At 41.9% G+C, this 20,067-nt stretch overlaps 2 protein-coding genes across 2 annotated transcripts; both read left to right on the top strand.

Annotated features, from left to right (window-relative positions):
* The first annotated feature begins 3,406 nt into the window (after positions 1 to 3,406).
* pmt (phosphoethanolamine methyltransferase) lies at positions 3,407 to 9,218 on the top strand. Its single transcript, XM_028416000.1, has 12 exons — positions 3,407 to 3,564; positions 4,730 to 4,901; positions 5,080 to 5,235; positions 5,685 to 5,821; positions 5,966 to 6,117; positions 6,219 to 6,407; positions 6,742 to 6,831; positions 6,915 to 7,004; positions 7,084 to 7,206; positions 7,313 to 7,444; positions 8,863 to 8,979; positions 9,060 to 9,218. Exons 1-12 carry the CDS (start codon positions 3,555 to 3,557, stop codon positions 9,168 to 9,170), a joined length of 1,479 nt encoding a protein of 492 aa, XP_028271801.1. The 5' UTR covers positions 3,407 to 3,554; the 3' UTR covers positions 9,171 to 9,218.
* A 456-nt stretch (positions 9,219 to 9,674) lies between these two features.
* Positions 9,675 to 19,297, top strand: LOC114442445 (MORC family CW-type zinc finger protein 3). Its single transcript, XM_028415997.1, has 17 exons — positions 9,675 to 10,584; positions 10,749 to 10,821; positions 11,981 to 12,113; positions 12,194 to 12,414; positions 12,548 to 12,695; positions 13,423 to 13,576; positions 14,419 to 14,547; positions 14,804 to 14,923; positions 15,012 to 15,115; positions 15,368 to 15,484; positions 15,949 to 16,065; positions 16,291 to 16,368; positions 17,032 to 17,071; positions 17,145 to 17,533; positions 17,666 to 18,119; positions 18,289 to 18,428; positions 18,902 to 19,297. The coding sequence occupies exons 1-17, from the start codon at positions 10,546 to 10,548 to the stop codon at positions 19,056 to 19,058; spliced, it is 2,613 nt and encodes an 870-aa protein (XP_028271798.1). The 5' UTR covers positions 9,675 to 10,545; the 3' UTR covers positions 19,059 to 19,297.
* The last annotated feature ends 770 nt before the right edge of the window (positions 19,298 to 20,067 follow it).

Below are 20,067 nucleotides of genomic sequence, written 5' to 3' on the forward strand. Positions count from 1 at the left end.
GTGCCGTCAGCAGCTCTTCTACGTGTGTGTGTGTGTCGCGCGTGTGTGTGTGTGTGAGGGCCCCATGTGTACATCAGATGCAGACAGAGGCAACAGCTAATGACGTCACCAAAACAATAACGTAGGCATTTGATGAAGAGGCTCCATATGAGGACTCTAGTAAACGGTGGACAGAGCTGACAGCAGCAGCTCCGTTTGTCCTTAGATATGATTCCCATTAAAGTTCGATCATTTGTTCTAAATCACATTGAACTTTAAGAGTTACTTAAGTCTCAATACTGTATTTACCGTTTAACCTTAGGAGGCACACTTCAGTCTGTTTAAATGACTGTTGAATAAAACTTTACAGAACTACATTAGTCTTCTTTTTAACCTATTTGAAATAAAACTTTATTTTGTTCTGTAATTGTTATTTAAATGTTCATGTTTATTGAAAACTAATACTGAGTGCACGTTATCAGAGTTGTTGTTTGCCTTTAAAATCTACTGACAGTTTTTGAGAAGCGACTACCTTAAGGCTACCTTAAGTCATTTACACGGAAACATGCAAATTAGTGTCAATGTAAAAACAAATCGTGATAAAATCGAGATCGTGATTTTATCATTAAAGAATCGTGATATAAAATTTTTGCCATATCGCCCAGCCCTACTGCAAACCATGGCTCTGATTGGCACTGAGTCTTTACCAGAATATGCAGCTTTCCTGGTTAAAAGTGCAAACAAATTATTTAGTCACAACAGCCTGGTCAATGTTGTCATTGTGAGTAATCATTTACAGATTCCTCACTAAAGAACAGTCTGACACTTTGGACTGTTTTGGTTACTCCTTCAACTCTATTTAGAGACAATTAGTTGTTGTTTTTGCTGTGTTTACACTAATTTAGCCTGTCTAGAATAGGAACGTGGCTGCAGCACATCATGTGTAAAAATCATTTAGATTGTCAGTAGCAGGTAAAAATAAGCTACAGCTATAATAAGCTAAGAATGGCAGATCCTCTAGTGGAAAATGCGTTCAAATGCAGTGACATGACAATGGTAAACTATAACTGTTAGCTCTCTTGGACTAAATTTTAGTAGACTAAAGATATGATTGGTATGAACAGATAAAGGTGGTTCGATCCCAACTCCTTCCTAGTCACTGTTGTGTGTTCTTGGGCAAGACACTTCACCCTAGCCTGTGGCGTGCCTTGCTAGTCATTGTATGACGCTGCTTGGCAGCAGCTGTAAAGAAATAAAGAAATAAAAAAACAGTGTTTGTGTAGTTACTCTTAACTGCCAGAGGAGGGAGACAAAGGTCCTGCCCTGCAGCTTTAATATCTATGATTGATCAGAGCAGGTATAGTATGGAAATGTTTTGTCTGAGTTTTTTTCAGTCAACAATCTTACAACAATCTTAATGTATCTCCACACTAAACTCAAAATAACAAGGACATACAATTAGGAACCAGACACAGAGTCAAATGGACAGTAGGTGTACAGATAGATGCACTTCCCCACTCTGGAAAGTATCTAGATCATGGTGAACTGCTTTAAAAATTAATTCAGAAGAGTTTATATTGTGCAGAAAATAAGATCTAAACACTGGATTAATGTGGGTCATGCTGAAGGACAATGTCAGTCTCGGACCTCAACCTGTTTACTTCAGTTACAATGAACTTTGGACATGGTTATGTTGGAACTGTGCAAAAAGTCACATAAACTAATAAACTTGTGCACAAAATGACACATCACAGATTACACACTTGCACCATGGTCTGCTGCTGTGGCACCAGGAACTCTCTCTGGAGTTAACTAGATATTGTTAAATACAAGGTTATACTAGAGACATTGTTCTTATTTGTTCCAGCAAAGCAACACAGTGACCCTCACAAAGCATCATAGTCTGTTTTTAGCAACAATAAATACAACAATGACGTAGTCACGTTCTGTTACACCAGACATGAGTTGTAAATGTAAACATGCAATCACTTATTAGCGGTCAGTAGCGGCTACAGGAAGCCACACGCTTCAGAGCACAGGCTGGCCTGTTGCATCATCAGGCTCTCGTCTCACTACACATTCACACAAACTGCACATGAGAATACTGTACAGTGGACAGCTGATGGTGGAGTTTTAAAGAACACACACTGTGTTAGACATTAAAATGTCAGGGCTTTCTGACACACTGACAACAAAAAAGGAAGGAGACCTGCTTTGGGTTGTGGTTTACATCATGACATCTCTGTATATTTGGTTTGCTGAAGGTTTGTGTTAGTTGTTCTTAATGTATTTTTATGTTTTCATGTTGCTTTACAGTCATTATCCTTAATTAAAAAAAATGTATTGAATTTTTTTGTCATTAAAGAAGATTCTCAACATTTTTTAATGTCTGTAAACCCTGCATATAACTTCATTATGCTTGTATTTTGTTTACAGTTTCACCTAATAAACATTTACCAATAAACTCCTCACACACCTGGTTCAGGATTAAAGGTTCCATGAGTTCATCTTTGGAGTTTAAGTTGCCATGACATGTTAATATATCTGTGTGTGTGTGTCTCTACATGTGATGATGATTTCTGGTTCAGTCCTCATGTGAGATGATGTAATCTCAGCACAGACTTAACACTTCCTGTCATCGCTCTTTCCTGCTGTTACAGGCTACCAGCATGGTGCAGTAGTGCAGATCAATACGTCTGATAAAGTGAGACTGTTCAGTATTTCATGATTATTATGTTTGCTTTTAATGTGTTTGTACAACTCATGCTTTTAAACTTTTATGACTTATATTTAACTGAAAATATTTTGTGTATTTTTAATAAAAGCACAGTGAATAATTCATAGTTGTTATTTTCTATGTTATCTATGTGTTCATAATACTTTTAAGCTTCTGGTGTCGGTGTGTAATTCACTTCCTGTGTTAAACAGGGAAAAAAATTATAATAAAGGATTATTTAAATGTCTTTCTAGTTTGTTAATTACATAATTAATCATTAATAATTAGATGTTTATAAGCGTTTATAAGTGCAAATGGCGCATTCAAAGAGAAGTGACACCCGGTCTGCACTGTCCTGTCCCCTCTCTTTTTGAGTTTAGTTGTCGTCACTGTCCACATTAACAGTATGAGGCAATGTTGCGCAATCGGCGCATTCCACGACACATTTTTCGACGTGTCCGAGCAACCGAGAGCCGAGGTGAGCCGTGAGCGGCAGAGACGGACTGTGGCAGGGAAACGCACCCACAAGACAACCACCGTGCAAAAAAGACGTGAGTGTAACTGAAGCCAACTTCACGGGCTCACTAATGTAGCTGTGGATGGCAGCTCAGGTCTGGTCTGTTTGCTCACTGTGAAGGGGGAGGCCGGCTGCAGACCCTTGGACCCTTACGCATGCCTGCGCGTTCACTCCCTTCCCCTGTGCGCGCATCCTAATGGTCACTTTCCCCACCTGGCGACCACCTCCTCCACCCGCCACGTGCTGTTATTTAAAGGGCGCCCACGGGAGGTGAACCTGCGCTCTGTCAGTAACCTAATCCCTACAATTAAGAGTCAGTGTAATAATCAGCCACAGACCACCATGGAAAAAGGTATGAGCAGAGTCTCTGTTGTGATTGTGAATGTTTTTTTCTAGTATTGTGTCCTTGTGTGAACGATGACACCAAACTTTGGATTTTGTAGGCGCTGCCACGTGTTGTTTTGTTGTAACTGTCCACTCATCTGGTGGAAGTAATCCCACTGTGAACACTGTCAGTGGAATGTGTCAGAGGCTTGACTGAAGCTGTCAAACCAGCCATGTGACTATCTTTGTGTTATCTTTGCTCTTTTAGTTCTCATTTAAATTTGTGTCAATATTGGCTGTTCATTTAAATTGACTTTTTTAGTTTATTATTGTTTTTCCTGTAATAATGGATAAAACTCTCAATCTGGAGCATTTACCACAGTTTTTGTCAGATTTTAACATTAAAATTTAAACTGCTAAGAAAATATTGTAAAACTTTCCAAAAAAAAACAAATGTTCGGTAAACTGTGGATCTGTGTGATTTTAACATTACATAAACCTGTTTAACAGATGGTTAATCTGTAATTTGTCCGACATACAGCTTTAGCATTAACAGAATATTTAAAAGGTTCAATCATTTCTGGGGTTTTTTGTGTGAATGCACATTTTAAATGACTAATGAGATCAACTTAGTGAATATTTTGTTTTCTTCAATACATTTGAGATGACTCAGACGCACTTGAACTTTAAGACATATTCTGAGGCAATATAATTCATGATAACAATTGTCATGTCCAATTAAATTAGTTAGCGAATAACAGTATTAAACAGGAGAGACAACAGGCTGTCAGGTCTGCAGGGAAATCTACAGGAGGATGGAGTTGAAGGTGGTGCACACTAAGTTTGGGGTATTTACACTGCAAACTGAGGCGTTACCAACACACTGTCTTTGTTTACTGAATCCTTCACATGAACTTTTTTCATTTTCTTTCTTACATCAGTCACCTCTCTGCAGAAAAAACAACACAATGTGTTAGAAGCTAGTTAGCTACAGTGTCCTATCATTACAGTTTTATAGCAGGTGACACCCAGTGTTAACCCCACCACACATATGACAAAGTAACAACTCTCATTCAGTGTTTCTCTGACCAATCAGGGGGAAGGTTGGTCGTCACCTTTTTGCTCCTGTGAGGATAAACACTGTGATCATTACTGCCAACATTTTGCCAACCTCTTCTTTGTGTGTTTGACAGTTCGCAGCAATATGACAGAGTTTTGGAAGGAGCACTCGAAGGCTGCCACAGTGGAGGAGATGATGCTGGATTCTCGTGCCAGGGAGCTGACTCAGCATGAGCTGCCAGAAATCCTCTCCCTGCTGCCCTCTCTGGCTGGATGCAGAGTGTTGGAGCTGGGCGCTGGCATCGGGTGAGTTCACTGTACAGCTGCATTTTACTGAGCAGGCTTTTTTTCTAAAAAACTTTTTCATATCTGATACATTTGAAATACAACCTGTAATCAGTGGATATAAGCCGTAGGTCCATACAGTGCTTGGACAGAGGTAAAGAGTTGTAGAAAGATATATTCCTGACATTTGTGCGTTCAGTCGTTTCACCAGCCACCTGCTCACCAAGGCTGCCCATGTGACAGCCGTGGACTTCATGGAGAGCTTTGTGGAGAAGAACAGGCAGAAGAATGGTCACCGTAGCAACGCTACCTTCATCCAAGCAGATGTCACAAAGCTAGATATCTCCCACAACAGGTTTGTTGAAATATCTTTGTGAATGAATGGTTTGTTCGATTCCAGCTGAAACATTTGTGATGGATTCTCATTACATGTCTTGAATTAGGAGATAAAAGCCAATGGAGTTCCAGTGAACCCATTAGCATGGTATTTCGCATCACCACATCAGCATTCCCTACTGTGAGGCAGAAGTCATTAACGAGCAGTGTTTGTTTTTGGCATGTTGTACTGTGAACTTTCCACTGAGTACAAACATGGCAGGCTGTCATGTTTTGGGGAATTCCCAGATGTTGTGATGTGGTGTTTAGCTTGAATAAACTGGGATAACAGGCTCTTCAATATGATCTCACAGCATGCCAATTTTGCATTTGGAAGACATAATTAAGTGGTTCAAAAAACAAAAACTAAAGAAAAAATAATGTAATTCATCCACACCTTGTATTCACTCTCATTCATTTTATGATCAGCATTGATTTCATCTTCTCCAACTGGCTGCTGATGTACCTGAGTGACGAGGAGCTGAAGACCTTCATGGAGAAATCACTGAGATGGCTGCAGCCTGGTGGCTTCCTTTTTTTCAGAGAGTCCTGCAACTATCGATCAGGTACAGAGTTAATAATCTACCTCTCTTTTATCCACATAAAACATTCATGTGGCTTTTACTAAAGAAACGAAAGGTTTCTGATCATTTTCTCTTATCAGTTTGTGTGGTAATACAGAGGGTCATTTGTTTTCTCTTTCTGGTAAGGTGACTGTAAGAGAGACTTCAACCCCACCTGTTACCGCACTGAGCAGCAATACACCCACCTGGCATCATCAGTACAAGTAGAGGGGACAGAGGCGGGCCAGATGTTTGGTTTTGACATTGTCCTCAAAAAGAAAGTTCACACCTATGTCCAGGTAAAGCTCTGAAGGTCTGGAGCTCTGAATGAGCATGCTTAATGAACTCACACATACTCTCTGTCTCCTCCTCATCCTCCTCCTACTGTATCTATTACCAGATGAAAAACAATCCCAATCAAATCTGCTGGCTGCTGCAGAAGGCTGCGCGCTCCTCCAGCACCCAGAATGGATTCGGCACCTTCCAGCAGTTCCTGGACAACCAGCAGTACACCAGGCGTGGCATCCTACGCTACGAGAAGATGTTTGGAGCTGGTTACGTCAGCACAGGTGGACCAGACACTACCAAGGTGGGAATAAAGTCCTTAAAAGGAATCAAAGTTGTCTGGAAGGAATCAATATAAGTAAACCAAGCACAGTGCTGTCATTTTAAAATTCAAAATATCAGTAAAAAGACACTAGTCACAATAATTAGTAATTAAACCAAGCAAGGGTCAGAGGGGTGACCAAGAACCAATCTGATACATTCTTTTCTCAAAGTGTCACTTCCCATCCTCCCTTAAAGTCTTCATCACCTTTAAAGGACAGATACAGAGTTTAGCTGTGACAGACCTCAGATGGTCATGATGTTTTAGCTTTCAGGCATAAACACAGCATGAAGTGTTTTGTTTCTTTTACTTTCAGGAGTTTGTGGGCCTCCTGAACCTGAAGCCTGGGCAGAAGGTGCTGGATGTCGGCTGTGGCATCGGTGGTGGAGACTTTTACATGGCAAAAGTATGAGGCCCAAAACCTGTGGTCATTACATATAGTGATGATGCTGGGAAGAACTTTATCGACACTAATGATAATTTTTTCAGACCTTTGGAGTGGACGTGCTGGGCTTGGATCTGTCGGAGAACATGGTGGACCTCGCCATGGAGAGGGCAATCAGTGAGAAGCTGCCATCAGTATGCATATTTTTCTGTTGGTTTACACAATGTGCCTGTTGTTTAAATAAATTGAAATTGCAATGACCTTTGCTCTTAGGTGCAGTTTGAAGTGGCTGACGCCACCAAGAGAACATTTCCAGAGGGTTCATTTGACGTGATCTACAGCAGAGACACAATCCTGCACATCAACGACAAACTGGCCCTTTTTAAACGCTTCCATGTGAGCACCTTCTCATCTCCTTCATTGATCAAAATTATGTGAATGAAATATTAAAAAACGAATCCAATACTTGTATAACTCATCTTTAAATGCTTCTTGTGTGCAGTCGTGGCTGAAGCCAGGCGGCCAGTTACTCATCAGTGACTACTGCTGTGGAGAGAAGCCCTGGACACCAGCATTTGATGCCTACGTTAAACAGAGAGGCTACATCCTCTACACAACATCGGAGTATGGCGAGGTAAACCTTCAGTAGAGCCAACATTCAGCTGCTGAAAGAACCACATTTAACCATAGGCGTCGCTACCATTATATCAGAGGGGGACGTGTCCCCCCCCACATTTTAAAACGGCCCGTTTGGACCCCCCCACATTTAGTGAGTAAGAAACTCCACCTAACGCTGTTTCGATTGCTCGTGAAAAACTCCGTTCCACTTGGTTCATAAGAGAATAACCTCACCGCTGGAATCCACTCCATGTTTTCCTGGTTACCACAGCGCTGCAATACCGTTACTATAGTAACGTACCTAACAAAGCCAGTGGCTTTCTTCGAGCGAGCGTAAAACACCGTAAAGAGAACCGTCAGTGGTCGAAGCTGGAGGAGGTGACGTCAGTGTCATCCCACAAAGTCCAGCTCATGCTGAAGCCTGACTGCTTTGTCACATGGCCCCAGGTGACGTTAGATTGATGTTAAATCAACTTAGAAAAGTTGGGAGGAAGCTACTGTTTACTGTCAGTTACAGTAGACGGTTTTATTTGTCTGACGACATGTTGTTGCCTTTTCTGCTCCCTCCCCACACACAATGGACATGAGGAGATTCCTAACAAAGACACGGAGAGTTAGAGTTATTTTCGACATTAACCCATATTGTAATGAGGCCAGGTTAGCCCCTGTTAGCCTGCTAGCTTCAGCCTCGCCTGTCAGTGCACAGCCACCTGCTCCTATTCTTATCAGCAAGAATAAAATACATGTGATGGACGTCAGGACACAGTGGAGCATTATATGAACAGGGATTATAAACACATCCACAAGGTTTGTTGTGAATCTAGCAGTTTTATAAGCAAATAAAAATAAAGACATGCATCTTTTTGTAAGTTAGTATTTTTAGTGTTTCAGTATTATCTGCATTAAGCAGTTTGGTTCATTTTTCTATGGGATTTGCCAGTTTTTTGTCTCTGTAAATGAGAGAAGGCCTGAGATATGGAGGCTTTGTATCATCTGTTAGTGTAGTAGCACCAGTATGTTTGACAAAACTGTTGTTTCACTTGGAATTAGTTTCTGTTTGTCACCGAGTTTTTGTTGAATCTGTCTCTGAAATAGTCATTAAGTGTTTACTTCTGTAGGTAAAATATTTTAACAACCTGTTAAAATCCACAGGAAATCACAACTACTTCATATTATTATATTTCATAATATACTGATGTACTTTTTTTCACCACCCACCCACAGAAGGTGTCCCCCCCACATTTTTAATGCTTCCTACGCCACTGCATTTAACCACATTTAATCATTTAAACTCTGCTTCTAAGCTATTAACATCAGTCCTGAGTGAAATGGCAGCAACATGAGGAAGTATTTTTTTTACCATGTATTACTGCTGTCCATCACTTGGTGGTGCTGTTCCCTCTCTTTCATCTTTTCTGTGCGTCTCCCCTGTAGTTCATTCAGGAGGCGGGTTTCTGTAATGTCCGAGCAGAAGACCGAACAGCACAGTTCATCCAGGTGTTAAAGGCAGAGCTGCAGAGAGCAGAGGCCATTAAAGATGAATACATTGAGGTCAGAAGGCACAAACACACACACACACACCATACAGAAGGCTAAATTCCTTCAGCATACCTGTCTCGATCCTCCCCCAGGAATTCTCTGAGGAGGACTATATCGCAATAGTGAACGGATGGAAAGAAAAACTGGAGCGCACCAGCAGTGGAGACCAGCGATGGGGACTTTTTCATGCAACACGGATTTAAGTGGTTGTGTCAAGTATGGAGGAGACAATAAAACAATTAAGAAAAACACTGCTTATTTCCTGATGCTTTACTGACTGACAGCTGGATTGGATGGTACAAAACCTGTTAGTCTTGTACTTCCAGTGAGCACAGGTACACCCCCTTTTTCCGCTGAGTTTGACAAAAACAGAGTGAAAGAGAATCACCCAGTCGCCTGCAATGAACTCAGCCTCTGGCTAAGCTGTTAATGCTGGTGACACATGGCGTGTTACACATACACACTGTCTGTGTCTGTCTGCAAAGATGACTTGACAGTGATGTGTGACAGAAGGTGAACGAGTCTATCTTACATAGATAGAAATTAAGATGCAGGCTGGTGTAGCAGTAGGTCAAATCACTGTCTGCATTTAGAAAGCACTTTTTAGCCTTAGCTGTCTTAAAAGTGCCTTAAGAAGGTCAAACTCCAAAACCACTTTAGAGTCACTTAAGTAAAGTTTATATAGATTTTAAAGGGCAAGTTCACCCTTTACATTCCTGTCATTATTAAGTGGTATAAGTCCATGTGTGTATTTTGGGATGTATAAACAACCATGTAGCTTGTGAGTAACTTCAGGTATATAATTACACATAAATACTTTATTAATCCCTGAGGGGAAATTCGTTTGCTACATACTGAACTACACCCAGCAATCTTAATGCCAACAAACAAATGACAACACCTTTTTGATGGCATGGTTTCCTGTTTAGGGCTGTTTGCTTCTGTGTGCTGCAGTATGTTGTGTGTAGTAAGTAAGTTGTCTTTTTGCCAATTCAAACCAATACAGCAAAGTACGTGCCAGATGTTATCTTCCTGTTTTTGGACAAACTTCTGTGTAAATCCTGGCAGTTTCTCACATATTCAAACCAGCACCAACAAAACATGACATGTTCATAGTCACACAAATCACCTTCCCTCCCCTGCCTGATGCCCGACTTAAGTCATACATCTAAATTAGCATGCATATGTCCACAGACCATTTCCTGCGTATGAATATTTGAGGTTCATTTTGAGGGGATTGATGGAAGCACTCGGGTACATCACACCTGCAGTAAACACTGACAGACAGACACCACTTAAAGCAGCTGTTTTCCCTTGTTGTCTTTATACATTGTCTGAATTTTCTCTGCACAAATACCTTTAGCTGGTTTCACAGCCATCACTCATGATGTGCATAGCAAGTCCACCATGATGTCATTACATGTAAGTCATGCGCAATGATATCCTCTGTCACACCATTGCATTAGAGCTCACTTCCCCTGACCCAGAGGACGCGCCCACAGCTGGGTGCGCGCACCTGCGCGGAGATAAACACACACACACACACACCACTGGAGGCGAAAGATTCAGTTGCAGAACATGGCGAGGTTAAGCGAACATGGGATTCGTCTGAGTTCCGTAAGTATTTCTCATACTTTTAATTTATAATGTGCATTTTCTGTCATCTTTAGTTGCAAAATGCTGAAATGTGTCGGCTTGCAGGAAGAAGAGACGCAGACAGCAACCGAAACAAACTGCCTGACGTGTTTTTCTTGGTTTCTTTCTCACTGTTTCATTTCTAGATGAGTCCCACTTTCCTGAACAGTAACTCCACCAGTCACACCTGGCCGTTCAGCGCGGTGGCAGAGTTATTGGGTAGGAACACGCAGTCTTACGCACCTGTTTACCGGATACTGTTTGAAAGTTTTCTTGCGCTCTTCCGCTGTGGCGCACAGACAGAGCTCTGTAAAGGAGACATTGGTGGTGGTGGTGGTGCTAAAATAGACCGAGTGGACTTCCTCTTTCACACTTATGTATGTGAAGGAGCGTGTGTGCCTCTGCGTAAAGAGAGCGTACTGCGCTTTATGTTTAGAAGACAATAGTGTAATAAGTGTTGTATGCGTGCTTGTGAGGGGTGTGGCGTCCAGATAGAACTATCTGTGAAGTCCTGTTTAATAAGCAGTCATAGATTTGTGTCTCCACGTGACACAAAATCGAGTCTGAGCTGTCAAAAATGTCATTCCTCCACTCTGTGCACTTTCATTGGTTCGCCTGCTGCCTGCATGGGAGTGTGCTGTTGTAGAAATGCAAATACACCTCTGCATGTCACTGCGTCCTCTGTCTGTCTGACGTTCCACAGACAGTGGCTGCAGGAAAAAAGTGGTTGTAGTTCTTTATCAGTGATGATAGATCATTCACTTAAAGGGACAGTTCACTCTAAACATCAAATCTTCATATTTTAATTATTTGATGTGAGTTTTTGAAGACCGCTTTCCAGTCATCATTGCCGCTTACTGACAATGCATAAGGTGTCAGTGAGCATCCACCCACGTTGACGGGCTCCTGCTTATGGCCGAGAGTAAATATTAATGGTGTCACTTAATGCTTTGTCACATAGTTGTGTTAACAGAGACAAAAGGTAATTAGAAAAGTGTAAGGAATTAATTTTCAGTGTAAGAACATGACACAATCCTTCACTCCACTCAAACACTTAACTCCTCCATGTCACTTTGATAACAACAGCAGAAAAAGGCTGCTGGCATCCTGGTTGATGTCCAGGGAGCAGACATTGTAGAGCAGGATGGATCAGGAAACCAGCCAGCTGTGGTTTGTGTTTAGTTCCCCGGTGTTCTCGTCCACTTCTTTTCCAAGTCAGCTGATGCCACAAACTTTAGCAGACGCCTGTGTATGTAGACTGTGCCCGGATGCAATTAGCACCATTATTTTATCACACTACACTATTTTCTATGTGAAATAGCTTCTTTACTTCTCCTCTCTTCTGTCTCCTTTCCTCTGTTTTTGTGTCATGTTCTAGACAATGCCTCCGATCCTGGAGTGTTTGCTAAACAAATCTGGATAGATGTTGTCAATGACGCTGGTCACCTGTGTCTAACCTTCACTGACAATGGCAGCGGCATGACTCCTAACAAACTGCACAAGATGCTCAGGTGAGTTCAGAATGAACTACTCTAAATTCCTAAAATCATCTTTTCTGATAAACATCATTATTTGTGACCTTTGTGTCCAGTTTTGGTTTTACAGAGAAGGGCTCGGGTAAGGCCAGTCTGCAGGCTATTGGTGTATATGGAAATGGCTTCAAGTCGGGCTCCATGCGCCTGGGCCGCGACACACTCATCTTCACCAAGAACGGCGGCTGTCAGTCTGTGGGAATGCTGTCTCAGACGTACCTGGACAACATAAAGGCCCAGGCAGTCCTCGTCCCCATCGTCCCCTTCAACCAGCTAACCAATATCCTTCACAAACCATGATCATGACGTGACTGGCGTGTGTGCAGTGCACAGGATTCCATAAATCTAGATGACATAGTACAGGTTTTTCAGCATGTATGGTTGTTTCTGTCCTGACCTTAATTCCGTTGCACAGTCTCTGGTTGTGACGGAGGACTCAGAAGCCAGTCTGGCAGCCATCCTGCAGCATTCCTATGTCAACTCCATGGAGCAGATCCATGCACACTTTGACTCCATCCCCTCCAAGAAAGGCACTAAGATAATAATCTGGAACATCCGCAGGTCAGTTCAACTGACTGACTGACCCCTGTGACCCCAGTGTGCACTTATTACACATTGAAGACCTTATACAAGAGTGAGGGTGCATTTGAGTGATGCACTGACAACGCTTAGACAGTTGCACACATGCAGCACACAAGTGTAACATGCATTACAGCGCAGTCATAGTATTGGCGGTAAACAGTAAGGGAAAACAGTACATAACATATTTGCATATATATGCTCATTTTTGTGGAAAAGGGTTGATTCATGACATTGAGATTAGATTAATCCAGTCTTTGAACCTTTTCTTTGTGAACTGTAACCTCAGCTTTTACATGCATTAATAACTGTCAGTGCTGCAAAGTGAAGAATGCACATTCCCCAAACTCTATTATCGTTCTCTGAGCTCATGTGTGTGTTTATAAGCAGGTTTAAGCTTAAAAAAGTGTTAAGTCAAAGATTTGCAGATAAGCAACAGTTCTCATACTTCCTCTTCTCAGTGTACACGGAAGGAGGGTCATCACAGTGACCACGCTTTCCTTTTTGCTTCCTCTTTTCAGTGAACAGAAAAAGAGGGTCACCATAGTACTGTACTTATAACACAAAGATTCTAATCACGTGAACAACACACACTGTGGGGAAAAGCTTGTTGCAAACCTAAAGAGTACATTTACTCTATTTATGTAGCACCTACATTTTCTAAAAACTGCCCGTTCTAACCACCACTTCTTTTTCTGTTGTCCTGAAGAGCCAAAGACGGTAATACTGAGATCGACTTTGACACTGACCCGAGTGACTTTCGTTTGCCTGGGATTCAGATTGAAGAGCTGCAGAAGAGTCTGAGGAACAGTGGATCATTGAGAGCAGAGCAGAACATCCCAGACATGCATTACAGTCTCAGGGTGAGTCAGTGAACAAGTACATCCAACAAATAGTTCCATAAAATTACCTCCATAACAATCAGGCTTGTGGACATCCCATGACCAGATCAGGATGATTTCAGAGTGAGAGGTTAGGGTCGAATTCAGCAGATTCAGTGGTTGTGGTGGTGGTGGTGTGGGTAAGCCCCTTTGTGTGTGTGTGTGTGTGTGTGTGTGTGGTGGGAGAGCTGAGTTGAAGTGTGCAGACCGGAGCACATACGGGGTACCTGTTCACGGCTGGGAAAGTACTTGTGGTTTTGTAGTAACAGTGCCCCAGTTTCATTTCAAAATAGGTTTAAACGGCTGAACAATTCACGAAGGATTCTACAGAATGATAAGAGTGTGGATTACAACCACCTGAATACAAGCGCGTTATGACCAAATACACAAACCAAAGAAGGCCCAGTTTAGTTTGTCCAATCTGGGCTACTGTAGAAACATGGCAGTTGCCAGTATAACATGGCCGTGGAGGAGAACCCACTTAAGTAGGAAAGGTCCATTCAGTTTATAGTTAAAGGTGATTATACATCTTATTTACTAGATGTGTTGAAGTGCACTTTTGTTTTTGAATAGAACCTGTGTTACTGTTTCTTTTAAATGAATCATGTGCAATTAGGTGCTTTGGATGAAACATCATAATATGGTTAGAGAAGGGGCCATATGTCATAAATGATGCATTCAGTGAACATGAGCTTGTTGTCATGCTGGTTCTTCTGAGTTTTTTTTTTTATAATCATGTGCATGTCAGATCTGCTTGCAGGTTTTGTTTTCAGTGAGCCACATTTAATGTCTCCATACTTATATTTTCGCTCTGATTGTCTCAGGCCTACATCAGTATCTTGTACTTGAAACCACGGATGCAGGTCATACTGAGGGGGAAGAAGGTTCTGGCCAAGCTGGTGTCAAAGAAGCTGACATACGTTGAGCATGACGTGTACAAACCCCACTTCAGTGTATCCTCACACTGTCTGTAGATGTAAACAGGAAGTAGGACACTGAATGACTCTCACTTATGTGGTTTTCACATCCATTAGGATGCATTGACTGTCTAATGTTCTCTGAACACATGTGCATGGATCTTTAAGTTTATGTTACTAAATTAAAAAATGGAAAACTAACACATTTGGTCTTGTAACGCTGACCAAACCTACTTAAATACACTGAAGGCATTGCAATATTGGTGCCATTACCTTAACTGGACTCTATCAGAAGGACAAGGTGAAGGTGACCTTTGGGCTTGAGCCCAAAAACAAAGACCATTATGGCATTATGATGTACCACAGGAATCGACTCATTAAGGCCTACGAGAAAGTCGGCTGCCAGCTTAAGGTAAAGAAAAAGAAGGATTATACTGTGCAGTCGTACTTTTAGTCTGGACCAGCCCTCAGCCTAACCCTCACGTCTTTATTTCCTCCAGCCTTCGGGTCAGAGAGCTGGGACCGGCGTCATTGGCATCATCGAGTGCAACTTCCTCAAACCTGCTCATAACAAGCAAGACTTTGAGTACACCAAAGAATACAGGTGCAACCACAACTGTAAACATGGTTACTACCACTGTAAAATTGGACATCTTAACACCACATTAATCTGTGAGGACTAGCTCAATGTGGTTTGATTTGCTCAGCTGCAGAGGTTGCTACTTCCTATGTCCACAGAGTTTGATACACGTGTAGATTATAAGTATGTCTTAGTCATAATAACCTTGTTTTTCTAGTGTCTATGCACTCCTGTATTATTAAGAGAAAGTTATTTACTGCTGTTTCCTTTTTGAAGGCTCACGCTTTGTGCTTTGGGCATGAAACTCAACGACTACTGGAAAGAGGTGACAGAGAGGAAGGCCAGAGAGCGAGAGTTCCAGGCTCTGGAGAAAGATGCTGATATTGATGATGGGTGAGTGTGGGCTCTTTTTTTCCTGCTCTTTGTTCTTCAGACCACAAGACTTAAGACTCTTTTTCAGTTTGCTTGTAAACATCTGTGACCTGTAAAGGGAATTTGCCAGAAATATAATTAATGACTGTTAGATTATTCTTGTTCTGTTCTGCTGAACATTGGCTCACCTGGTCCACATTCTGCAGCAGGTCCTGCAGTGACTTTACATTTCAAACAGAAAGTTGAAACAGGTCATTTATCTTCTAAGGCTTGAAACCAAAGATTTGAGACGCAGGCTTTGAAGTAGACATGTTGAGACAAGAGCGTTTATTAAAAAAAAAAAAAAAAAAAAAAAATTATATGATGTCCTAGACTGTATGTCACTCTTTCATGTTCCTGTTGGTCATTGATTGAATTTTCTTCTTTGGTACTTTAGATCTTCCCGTCAAACTTGAGCTGACGGACAGTTTTCTTATAAATTGCAGGGGTCCCATGTGGTTACAGTGTGAAGAGTGTCTGAAGTGGCGAAGTGTCCCTGTAAACTATTACAAAGTCATTCCTGAAAGCTGGCACTGCAGCCAGAACCCCAGTCCACGTTACAGGTGTGTGTCTGTGTCTGTGTGTCTGTGTCTGTCTGTGTCTGTGTGTGTCTGTGTGTGTGTGCGCGCAGTCCTTTACCAGTCCATTTCTATCTTGCTGGTCATGAGGTACTATATCACATATTCATATCTGTGTGTGTATTTTAAGCTGTGAGTCAGTGTGTGTATGTGTGTGTGTGGGTGTCAACCGCTGGCTGGGCTGAACTTGCTTTCTGTGTATCTTCACAGAAGCTGCTCGTCTCCAGAGGAAACAGAAGAGGCCGAGGAGCTGTTAACACCCAGCTATCAGAAAAACCACAAGAAACTGTAAATTCCCAAGACTTTAGACTCCGTTTGTGAGAATTTATGTATTTGACAGCCGTTTCACACTCTCCTTCTTCCTGCGTGCCTGCATGTGTGTGTCTGGGCTCACGTGCTAGTTTGTGGTTGCTCTATGTGCGTGCTGTTTCTGCTCTTATTTCCGGTGTCTGTTTGACTGCACGTGTGTATCTCACTATGACAGAGAAGTTTAGTTTTCACCATTCTCCATGTGACATTGAAGGTTAAAAAACCTTATTATATGCTAATTGGTTCCAGAGAGCTTTGAGTTCATCTTCACATGGCAACATATCCCCAGCCATTCACTGTGGCTCTCCAGGGGATAACACACAGAGACACACAGGAAGAAATAAATATTTACATATGTGCTTACAATTTAGAGTCCCCGGTTAACTTCACAAACACATCTTTGGGCAGGGGAGGGGGACCTGGAGAAAACTCACAAAGATACAGGGAGACAGACCACAGCTGGCCAGCAGGCTCTCCCTGTGAGGCTGAGCACTGCAGCACAGTGTCTCCAAGCTAAACCTCTGTTGAAACTGACTGCAAATCTGCACAAGTATAATAAACATTCCAGCTGAGACAATGGCTGCGTAAACAGCTATTAACTTCAGAAGGTGAACCTCTGAATCTGTTTGTTTCTCCTTACAGAGAGCACCCCAAAAGCAGAAAACGAGAAAAGTCATTAGAGGTATGTAAAGTGTTTGTGAGGCAGTGTAAGTGTGTGTTTTTGTGCCACATGAGTGTGTTTGTGTATCTTGCAGTTGAGTGAGTTCCTGGAACAAGTGGACAAACATCACATCCTCTCACGTAGTTCATCAGATCCAATCCAATCCACACACACACCTGAGCTGACGACAACAGACGGCGAGTGCTGTACGGAGAAAAATGCTCTGAAACATGACGGGACAAACACAGACCACCCCACACATCAGCAGACAGACACACACACCAGTGTCACAGACAGCAGAGAAACGCAGGAGAAATCTTCTAAGAGAGAAACGGTCATTAAAGGCAAGAATGAAATCACAAAAGGGCAGACGCTTGTGGACAAAGCGACGGATTATCAGAGGCCTAAGGATGAAGTGAGCAACGCAAAAAACGACATAAACAACGCGTTGAAGACAAAGGACGAGCACACAGACACTTTAAGGTAGGATATGTTTCCGTCTGTTTGTTAGACAGTCTGTCTGGAAGGTGAATAGTAGCAGATTATGAGCTTAATATAAATAATGTCTCACAGACCTGTGATGCCTTTTAATGACTGACTGACTGTTTTCTGCAGCCACAAAAGGAAGTCCGAGTCCCCTCTCTGCATTGTTAGAAGCAAGCGCTGCCCTTGGGAGGACTTACAGCCTAACTCAGGAATTATGGCAGAGGAGTTGCATCCTGGGAGTCAAACAAACCATATGATGCCCTTAGGGAAAGACAAAAAGGACCTCAGCAGCCGAGTGGAGCAGTCAGACACACTGCAGCAAAGCCAGCCCCCCTCCGCCCAAGCGCTTACCGTGCTGAGTCGAATAGATGCTCCACTGCCGACGAAGCTGGATGATCCGGTGCAGAGGTTGTTGATGTTGGAGAAGGAGGTTAAGAGGCTACGGAGCTTCCTAGGTCTAGAAGTCATGAAGTCAAGTCAAGGCACAATGACAACGCCTGACAGCAGCACTGAAAGACCAAGACAAGTCCCGGCGTCACTGACAGCGAGGAGAGAGGTCGCCTGCCAGACAGACACAGCTGAGGTCAGCACAGTTTGTTGTTGAAACCTTCATTCTGAAAGAAATTGTGTTTGAAACATTGTTTTTGTCTTCACATTGATTTACAACAAGAGCTGCTAAGGCTTCATCTTAGGTCATCTTCATGTGCTCAAGACTCACTTATAAGAAATATCATTTTCCTACTGTCCATCAGAGCTCGGCGTCGTCATCCACTGGCCTGGCTCAGGCTGCAGTTGTATGTGAACCAAAGGATCCGGCTGAGCAGAACAGACCCAGGAAGGAGAAGAATGAAAGTCAGAGCAGGCGGAGAGTCAGTGACAGCGAGGACAGCAGGTGAGTGCTCTGAACACACACGATCACAGGCGCCACCAGCTCTGTGGAATGGTGAGGTCCTTCTACTTCCAGTGGACCACACAGAGACAAATGTTTTTAAAATGGTGTAATTTTAGTCCTATCAATAACTAACATCAATGATGAGCTTCTGAACTTTACTGGGCTTCTTCAGAAGAAAGCATCACACTGAATTGGATAAAAAAAAGGAACTGATCCAACATTTTGGTCACAACTTTCATTCTCACAGAATATCCACATATTTTTGTCTATAAACCTGTCAGTATTGATCAAATAGCTTCTTGAATTTAATGTCAGTGAATATCTTTTTCTCAAATATTACACCATCATATGAATTACTGAGATGACGTTATTTTACAAGTTAAATCATCCTTTGATGAGAGTGAAAGGCTCTGAAGGTAAAAGTAAACCTCTGCAGGTGTGTCTGTGTAGTTATGAAGCCTTTTTCCAATCAGGCTTGCACAGGAAAATCTGCGTGACATCCGTAACAACGTAGTGGTGCTTCTCACAACCCTCCTGCCGCAGCTGGACCTGACCGGCATCAGTCTGGAAACCACAGACGTGGACAACATCCTGCAGCAGATTATAGAGGTCAACTCACTGAAAATATGAGTTGTTTTACTCTTTATTCATATTTACATGTCTGACCTAAATGTTACGTCTTTTGATTGGGTTGGTGCTTGTGAATATTTTTGAATTAATGACAATGAGTTGTTTGTTAAAGGATGAAAGCACCAGCACTGAATCAAACATACATACATACATTTCCCTCTGGGATTAATACAGTATCTAAATAAAATAAATAAATACTGTGTGCTCATTCTGCTTATGAAAAAAAAAACATGAAGAGGCTTGAAACTATTTAAATTTTAATGTTATGTGATGTCTTACACTGTCTTACACCAGCAAATAGGGCTCACAGCCATGATCGATACAATATTATAACAATATCTCATAGAACGTTGGAAAAAAAAACAGTAACGCTATCAATTAAAATGATATAAAACAGTCATTAACTGTGTGTTTGACTGAATCAGTGTTAGCCAGGCTCTCTTTGACGCTGCCTAACAAAATAACCAGGAGTGAGGAAAACATGCTGTCAAGTCCAACCAGGATTATGAGCTAACTGCTTATAGGTGCAGGTAACGGGGTCGTGTGACATCATCACCGATAAAGACATCGTTTTGTTCCCCAACAAAGATGTTTTTTGTAAAGTTTTTTTAGAGCTGATTTTTACAGGACACATGTGAAAACAGGTATGGCTCATTTGCCCTTCCACATAGAGTAGAAAGCTAAAGAACAGTTGTGCTAATTTATGCTCTTATGGAAAGAATCCCTCCTGTTCATGAAACTTTGTAAGAAAAAAAACAAAGGAACATTTAAAAATCCTTTTTTTTGTAAGTGTGATATATTTGTTTTGCTTCTGTTTTATTGTTTATTTAAACAGTCACATCTACACATGTATTCTGTCAGCAAAGATGGAGACAGGAGTTTACAATACTTTTTATGTTTGCATTAAAATGTTAAAAGCCAGTTATTGTACAGTGTCTTTTCATTGAGAAGGCCAGACTCTGCTGATCCATCTATGTGCAGTACATGTCATTTGCCACAAGGGGGCAGA

The sequence above is a fragment of the Parambassis ranga genome, chromosome 10, assembly GCF_900634625.1.
Source record: "Parambassis ranga chromosome 10, fParRan2.1, whole genome shotgun sequence".
NCBI classification, from domain to species: domain Eukaryota; kingdom Metazoa; phylum Chordata; class Actinopteri; family Ambassidae; genus Parambassis; species Parambassis ranga.

What these genes read in the sequence shown, in the direction of transcription:
- pmt (XM_028416000.1), top strand. An exon ending in AAGTTCACACCTATGTCCAG is followed by an intron (nt 6,118 to 6,218) that starts GTAAAGCTCTGA and finishes ATCTATTACCAG; the next exon opens with ATGAAAAACAATCCCAATCA. An exon ending in GTGGACCAGACACTACCAAG is followed by an intron (nt 6,408 to 6,741) that starts GTGGGAATAAAG and finishes TTTTACTTTCAG; the next exon opens with GAGTTTGTGGGCCTCCTGAA.
- LOC114442445 (XM_028415997.1), top strand. Translation starts at nt 10,546, where the DNA reads ATGGCGAGGTTAAGCGAACATGGGATTCGTCTGAGTTCC. An exon ending in AACGAGAAAAGTCATTAGAG is followed by an intron (nt 17,072 to 17,144) that starts GTATGTAAAGTG and finishes TGTATCTTGCAG; the next exon opens with TTGAGTGAGTTCCTGGAACA. An exon ending in GCCAGACAGACACAGCTGAG is followed by an intron (nt 18,120 to 18,288) that starts GTCAGCACAGTT and finishes ACTGTCCATCAG; the next exon opens with AGCTCGGCGTCGTCATCCAC.